Below are 8,644 nucleotides of genomic sequence, written 5' to 3' on the forward strand. Positions count from 1 at the left end.
TTTTATGATACATATGGCCGATCTTGTAGTGATTAATCTAGAGACACTAAAGACATATAATCAATGCTCTTTAGGGGAAATAGTTCATTGATTGATCCCTATGAATAACTAAATGACATTATATCAAACTATGAATAATGTTGATTCCCCTCATAGTTATCGAAGTGTTCCTTATACCTTAGCCGCAAAAAGCATCATGTGTATGGCCAATCATACTCTGACTATGACCTATGTGATCCTATTTATAGAATTCCAAATCATCTTAGCTCAGGTACAGAAATAATTTCACAAACATGATTAAATTTTCAAGATTTTATTTTCTCCTTTCAATATGAGAGGTAACAGGTCGAGGAAGACAATGAGATGAATTCCTTAGCCAAGGTGGTGGAATATCAAAGAAGATTTCTTCAATGTTTTTTAACCATAAATACCGACTCAGATGACTAATTAGGGCTTGGCAGTTAATGATACAATAAGTCATCCTAGCAGCATCAAGAAGATGAGAGACTAAGCATACAAGTTAATAGATGATAGAAAGATTCCATGAGAAAGTCAATGCGCTCCTTTCTATCTTCTAGAGCACGAGCTATAGTTTGGTACCCCATGGGTGGGAAAATCAACTTATTGGACGCTTTAAATTGATCCTTTGATTAATTAATCTATATGTTGATATAGATAATTGATTTAGTTTTCTAATTAAGTGTATGGGTACATTGGAGTCATTAACTAGATTAATACATGGGCCTAAAGGGTCATACACAAATGGTTTTGTGGGCGTCAAAAGATATACCTAAAGTTTTGAATTTTGATTCATGTCTTGAATAGAAAAAAGCCTTGAAAGAAATTCACCAAGTTTCGTATTCTTTAGCTACCCAACCTTTTTCTCCCTTTGGCTCCCCTCCACCCATACTTTGATTCTAATAGTGTAACAACAATGGTGGATCAATAACAGAGATTTGTGAAATGAAGTGGGATATTAAATGTGATTGGGATCGTGTGGATACGTCTTGAGACTACACACATGAACAGCACAACAGGTCTCCCTTAATTAACCAATAAAACATATCTGATGCACGCCATGGTGATTCAATCAATCATTTAAAGTGTAGATACAATTCCGCTTTTTTTGCAACTTTAATCATTTAATTTTTTTCTCAATCAAGGCCCTTAGAACATAAAAAATCATCATCTAGTTTAATGTTAAGGGTGTATTATGTAATGTTGAAATAGACTAACATGTTTATATGTATGATACTCTAGGATATTCCATACTTATCAGGATAATGTGGTGTGTAACCTCAAGAAGGTATCTCATGGTCTTAAGTAATCTCCACAAGCATGATTTTGCAGATTTTCTCAAGTTTTGAAGAACTCGGAATTATTTTCGGGAAAAATAGACCATACATTTTACATAGGTTGACATTTGCATAACAGGGAATAATGAGAAGAAGATGAGACATACAAGTTATAAGCTAGCACAATTTTTTGATATGAAGACATTTTTTTTAATTTGAAGGCATCAAATTAACATACTCTAATGGAGGTATATTTGTTTAGGATCGTGTACATTTCTTGAGTTGGAGCTGTTTTAAATAACATCATTACACGTTATTAGGGCAGGCCCATTAATCTTAAGTCACTTATTAGTCTATGCGAGAAGAAGAGAGAAAAAGGCAAATCCTAAGTGCCACTTATAAGTCGCCTTGCCCACTCACATAAAGAAATGATAAAGGTAATAAAATAAAGAGGACGATCATGCTAAAACATGTCCCTCGCCTATATAACTGTGATGTGCTTTTTGAAACCCTAAACATTCTTAGGGTTCTGATGGCAATGGACAGGATTTGTTTATCATCTTCTGAAGTGATTTTAGATGTTATCAGGAAGTTAATGAATGTTTCTAGTATCTTGTGACATTGAGAATTAAATTTATATTTTCATATTAACTTTATTGTAAAAATCCAGCATAAGAAGTACACACAAGTAAAATACAAAAGTATTCAAAATTATATTGTTGAAGGTTATTAACATAACGATGCATCAAATCAAGATTATTTTTCATAGTAAATCCTAAATATTAAATTTAATGATGCATTTAGATATTTCACAAGTAAGTACTGGGAATGAGAAGATCAAGATCAATTTTGCATACTTACTACTCTCTCTCTCTCTTGTGTGGACAGATTCCTTAGGCTGATTGTGAAGAACTGGCCAACCCATTAATTTTTAACAGATCAGACCAATTATTCGGAAGAAAATAGGTAGAAGATGACGAAAAAGATGAAGATAACACTTAATCTAAGAGATGATGACTCTATTAAAGTATGAAAGTAAGAGTCTGCCATTTCTGATGTCTTGGTACTGGCCATTTTCTCTTGACATTCATAACATCCTTATGTTGGACCAAGTATTCAGACCGCCTATCCCCTCTATTTTATGTATGTTTTATAGTGCATTCATCCTTTTTTTATTGATATTCCTAGTCTCATCTGATTATTTAAATATTATCTAATATATATTGTCAGTCTCTTATACTATTTCCCTTATCCTTAGTCCACTTGAAGTCACCAATTCTCCCTCCATTCATGATGTTTTAAAGTGATACTTGGTTCATAATTTTCCATCAGTCGTAACAATCATTTAATTATCTAACAGATCATTGCATCCCCAGCGAGTTGTTCCATTCCTTCTATTTCATAAAAAAATGTACAAGGAACACATGCGAATAAAGTCAACTATTGAATCAGAGCTTTTGCTTGACATGAAAATATGGTCTTCAAACGCACATTGCAGATTTATGATGGTCACGGATGGGGCAGTGCAATTCTTTCGGAAAAAAAGTATTGTACTCCCCAACCGGTGACCATTACGAATTTGAAATGTGCGTTTGAAGGCTATATTTTAATGTCAAGCAAGAGCTCCGATTCAATGGTTAACTTTATTTTTGTGATCATTTTAAGGGAAAATCTAAAATACTTTTTGCATTTTATTTATTATATTTATCGAACTCTTTGAAATGCCTCCTTAAACATTATCAACTCGAAAATCCTCCAACTCCTCGAGATGACTATTGAATTGGAGTTTGAAGATTGAAATGAGAGTTTGAAGAAAGAGAGGCAGGAAATTGAATTGGTTTAGAAATGGAGCCAGATCCAAGTGGGTTGACCCAAAGATTTATGTATAATCAAAATTATGAGTGAATTGAACCTCACTTTTGTATGTTACTATCTGAAAACAACGATGCATAAAACTCTTATTTTACCAGAGACAGTGGAGGCATTCGGCTGTGTAATACCTGGGAAGAATATGGGTCCAATTGGATTAAAAGAACACGAAATTAATTCAGCACCAACGTTTGGGATCTGGAGCACCAAGACATTTGAAAAAAAACCTTTAAGAATTCATCAAGAGATGTTATAAAGACTGTGAAGGCAAATACACATCAATGGAAATTCGGCAGACATAACATGCATTTTATTCAATTTCCTCCGTTCGACAGGGAAAAGAAATGCTAATTGGCCTTCTCACAACAGAAACTTTATATACAAATACAGGACTGGAAATGAATCACTAATCCCAGCCAAAAACTTCACAGAGCATGCACTGCGCTGTCACTGCTTTGACCGAACATTGATGCCTTAACAGCAGCGTTGATATGGAAAGCCGATTGCCTCGAAGAGGATTCAATCAGCTCGAGAGAGAGGCCAGATTTCTCAGAGCTGCCGGTGGAAGCATCTCCCAGCCTTAAGTCAACCATTCTTGCGAGTTGATCGACACTGGCTGGATCTTTAGGCAGAATGGGCATAGGCTTTAAGATTTCATGTGATTCTCCCATCACTTCCTTCTTTGCAAAAGCATCACTTGAATGCCAGAGAGAGAGATGGATTGGCACATGATAGGGGTGAAACCCAGGAGCCATGGGAGGAAGGCTATTGAGCTGGATTTCCCCTCCCAATTCTTCCGGAGGATCGGACGGTGCAGAAGAAGCCTCTGGTTGACTGATCTCCTGATTCGGCAAAAGATGTTGAACCGATGACAGAACTAAGCTATCAAGATTGCTGGTCACAGTGTGATGGGCAGGGTCTTCCTGTATATCAACATCGTCTACTCCCTTAAAAAAATAATTAAATGGAAATATTTTAATAAGTAGAATAAAAAAGGGCATTAAATTCGGGACAAGCTCTATAATTCAGATATAAGGTTGTTGTGTTCCACAACAAAGACAGAAGCTTAATCAACATGAGCAAAATTTTATAAAGGGGGTAATGAGGAGGTACCGAAAATGAAGGGTCAGGAACCATGTCAAACAAACTGAAGCGTCTTTTTCTTCTGGAAATATTTGATTGCCTGATGAAGTATTTTTGGGCGTGGCTGGCAACCTGGGTCGGTGTTCTTGACACCACAAAGTTTCTGGCTATTCCACGCCAATCCCCTTTTCCAAGACTCTGAAGACCCAGCAAAAACAGTCGATGTTCCTCTTCAGTCCACGGGGTTCCTGCCACGAACACGAGAGAAGATTCAGAATTTCGAACTAATACCAGAGTGATGATGTAACTATATAACAAAAGAGAGAAAAAAAATCTTGAATAAAAGAGAAATTACCGGGAAACAAACATAAAAGAAATTATAAAATTTTAGCAATTACAAAATTGCAATATATGATTTTCTGGAGACATCACCGAGGGCATACGGCCCTAAACGATATAAGTGCTGATCTCTGGTCCTCATTAATTACAGAGAATGGTTTTAAAATAACGCAGTTCCCGTCATAAAAATGAAAGATTTTTGAACTTTAGAAAATGAAAACCAAAATAACATGAACTCGGAATTCTACAAAGAAAGAGACTGAAACATCATCAACAGGTGGGTAAAACGACGAACTGAAAAGCGACACAGATAGAGGTGTGCTCAGAGAAAGGACCAGAGGACAAAGTCAAAAAGTAGGGGACGCCAGAAAACTGAAGATAGGACGCCGGTTCCCTAAAATGCTGTACCCCCTAAATTTCACACCTGGCTTTCATACAACCAAAATTACCTATTTGATTGAGTCCTAAAGCCGAAGATAAATGCATTTTCAAAAGATATCAAAACATTTAAGTTCATGCACGCCGGGAAAATTGTAACAAAGAAAAAAGAATACGATGATCAGTCTGCACAATTATGCCGCAAGATATCAACAAAAAGATAATCTTCGAGGAATGATCTGATGAAATCCACGAAACAGAGGGAATAATTGACCCAAGGCGAGTTCGACAGAATCTTTAAGGCATTTACCAGAATCAGATAATCAAAAAAAGGGGGGAAAAGAAAACCTTTCTTCCGGTCTCTGCCGCTTGATGAGCAAGACGCCTGGTTCGGATCGTCAGACGCATACCCAGACGGGGCCAGGCCACCGTCCTGGAGGGACGAATCATCAGAGTTGGCGAAAGCTCTGGGCGACACAGAGGAAGAAGAGAAGTTGGACATGTTCCCCATACTGGCGCTCTTCTTCATGGGCTCTCCTTCGCTGATCTTGACCCCGAACAGCTTAACCACGCCGCCCATCCCTGGTCGAGCCGGGCACGTACGCGAATTATGGCCATTGATGCCGCAGTACGAGCATCTCCTCGCCATGGCGATCGTTGCCTTCGCTCTGCTCCTCGCCCCGTTCGTCGAGCTCACCGCGCCATCCAGAGATTTTCTGTGATATCCTGCGATTTTCCGTCTCGAGTAAAGAAACCTGCTCAAATTAAAAACCCCTCGCGATGACTTCTGAGATTTAACCGAAAATAGGAAGTAAGTTATTTGATTTTTTATGCGTCGTGTTTCGGAGTAATATTTAAATTTTTTTGGAGGGTTTCGGATAAAGTGTTTGTTTTGGGGCTTGGCCAATCAGCCACATAATCTTGTGGCTGATGGGAAATAATTCTGTCCAATGGAATTGGAAGCGATAGAATAATAACCCCTCTCTCTCTTTAGGCTCTCTCTTTGTGGGCCTCCCTCTGTAGGCCTCTCTCTCTGTGGGCTTCTCTCCCCGTGGGTCTCTCTCTGTGGGTCTCTCTCTCTTGGCCTCTCCCTCTAGGCCTCTCTCTCTGTGGGTCTCTCTCTCTCTAGGCCTCTCCCTCTAGGCCTCTCTCTCTATGCCTCTCTAAGCTTCTCTCTATATCTCTCTCTAGACCTCTCTAGGCCTCTCTAGGCTTCTCTCTATATCTCTCTCTAGACCTCTCTAGGCCTCTCTAGGCTTCTCTCTATATCTCTCTCTAGGCCTCTCCCTCTAGGCCTATGTCTCTAGGCATCTCTCTCTAGGCCTCTCTCTTTCTAGGTCTCTCTCGCTAAGCCTCTCTCTCTAGGCCTCTCTCTTTCTAGGTCTCTCTCGCTAAGCCTCTCTCTAGGCCTCTCTCTCTAGGCCTCTCTCTTTCTAGGTCTCTCTCGCTAAGCCTCTCTCTAGGCCTCTCTCTCTAGACCTCTCTCTATGCCTCTCTCTGAGCCTCTCTCTGCGCCTCTCTCTCTAGACCTCTCTCTAAGCCTCTCTCTCTAGGCCTTTCTCTCTCTAGGAATTTATCTCTCTAGACCTCTCTCTATAGGCCTCTCAAACTCTAAAGGTCTCTCTCTATCTCTCTCTACAGGCCTCTCTCTCCTGACATTTGAGAGAAGAGAAAGACGGTGATGAAGAGCTGCTAAGAAGACACTTATTCTCTCAAACCCTTATTTGGGCATTATCCCCTTTCTATCACTTATGTGAAGAGCCAGAGTTTGAGAGAGACTTTATGTCTCTCTACTGGTTTTTCTAATTCATTTTAATTTATTTAGAGTGTGACACTTTTTAATAAGTGGCAGTTGACCCTGTGGATAATTTATTGTCTTGCATCTAATATTTTACTCTGCTTTTAGTTTATTTGATGGTAAAGAAGATTTGATTTTCACTTTGACTTTGAATGTGCTCTTGACGGAAGTTATAAGTCGGGCATTGAGTGCAGTGATCATGGTCATTTCTCGAATCCCGATACGGATCAATCAACATGGACCCCTTGATTATGACCGCAATAAAACAAAACACAAATTGACCAGCAATCCCAATGTCAATTCGACGGTGATTTTTGCTGGAAAATGCAAGGCTCTCTCCCTATTGATTCCAAAAGAGAATGTAAGAGAGATTGGAGAAAGGGAAGAAATGTATCACGTTCGTCATGCATATACTATGCACATTTATAGTCCCTTGATAAAACTTTTCAAAATACCTTTAAAATGAAACTTTTTAAAGAAATTCTTAAGTCATGGAAGAAGTAAGTTCTAGAATTTTTGGAACATTTGATTCTCTTTTTCAATAATTTATGTTTGTAACCTCCCCCTTTTAAAAAATAAGATTACGCCAACAATCTCTTAAGCTTGACTCATTTTGAAATATTTAACACCAAGGTAAAAATGTCATTACAAGACTCAAACCCTCCATAGTCCTTAGTAAACATATTATCCAGCTGGTATTCAGAGCTGACATGTTGTAAACTAAATGTCTTCTCTGTCAAGCATGACCTGATGAAATAAAGTATTGTGTTGACATGTTTTTTGGACCATGAGACACTGAGTTCGTGCACAAGGCAATAGCAGATTTATTATCAACCGTAACTTCAGAACATTATCATATTCATTTGTGAACTCAACGATCAATCATTCTAGCCAGAGCCACTGGAACGCTGCTCCTGTGATAGCTACACACTGAACTTCACATGATGATAAGGGCCACAATTTTCTACTTCTACAATGATCAGGATAGTGTATTCCCTCCAAGGAAATATGGCATTCCTGAAGTGCTCTTCCTGCCTTCCACATAAGTAGCATGATTAGTATCACCGTATCCAATCTGTTGTTATTCATCTCTCTTATAATAGAGGAGCCCGAGATCAAGATACCTTTGATGTACCTAAGGATTCTTTTGACTCTAGCCATTTGTTTAGAAGTTCATTTATCCATGTGTATGCCCAAAGTTCAAAATAATACATGAAGTTGGGGGTGGTGTATGTTACATACTTCAAACTCCCAATTAATCTATTGAAATTTGTAGATCTAAGGGCTAGAGAAGATCCAACAACACTATACCTTTATTTCACTTCAAATCGGATTTTTAATAGATTTTTTTCTTCCATCCCATTTTGCTCTATAATCTTTAGAGACATGCTTTGCAATTTAGTTTTATCTGTTTACCTTCGTGATATACCTCAATATCAAGGTATGAGCTGAGCAACCCAAGGTTGCTCATCTCAAACTTCTTCTTCATATCCTCCTATAACTACTTAACTTGACAGTCCTCATTCCAATCCCAGTCCCAAACAATGCTCTCTCTCACATTTTATCTCTCTCTCCCTCCCATTTTCTCTAGCTGTGGCTCTCTCTCTTTCTTGTTCTCTCTCTTCCGTTGGCTCTTGCCTCTCTCTCGCGCTTGTTCTCTCTCTCCCCTGTGGCTCTCTTCCCTCGTGCATGGTCTCTTCATCTTATGGCTCTCTTCCCCATGTTCTCTCTCTTCCGCTCTCTATCTCTTGTTCTCTTGATCTTTCTATGTCTCACGTTCTCTCTCACTCGTGTACTCTCTCTCAACCTATCTATGTCTCATGTTCTCTCTCGCTCGTCTACTCTCTCTCTCTACCTCTCTATGTCTCACGTTCTCTCTTAC

At 38.8% G+C, this 8,644-nt stretch overlaps 1 protein-coding gene across 2 annotated transcripts; it reads right to left on the minus strand.

The window, feature by feature from the left end:
* Window positions 1-3,459: 3,459 nt before the first annotated feature.
* LOC144703583 (transcription factor MYBS3-like) lies at window positions 3,460-5,740 on the minus strand. Of its 2 annotated transcripts, none has more exons than XM_078575780.1 (3): window positions 5,313-5,740; window positions 4,278-4,495; window positions 3,460-4,087 (listed from the first exon to the last, which is right to left on the minus strand). In XM_078575780.1, exons 1-3 carry the CDS (start codon window positions 5,611-5,613, stop codon window positions 3,590-3,592), a joined length of 1,017 nt encoding a protein of 338 aa, XP_078431906.1. In that variant the 5' UTR covers window positions 5,614-5,740; the 3' UTR covers window positions 3,460-3,589. The 2 variants fall into 2 exon arrangements, with proteins under 2 accessions (XP_078431906.1, XP_078431905.1); XM_078575779.1 differs by having other exon boundaries at window positions 3,460-4,111; window positions 5,313-5,739.
* Between the last annotated feature and the right edge of the window lie 2,904 nt (window positions 5,741-8,644).

Source organism: Wolffia australiana, chromosome 5, assembly GCF_029677425.1.
Source record: "Wolffia australiana isolate 7733 chromosome 5, ASM2967742v1".
NCBI classification, from domain to species: domain Eukaryota; kingdom Viridiplantae; phylum Streptophyta; class Magnoliopsida; order Alismatales; family Araceae; genus Wolffia; species Wolffia australiana.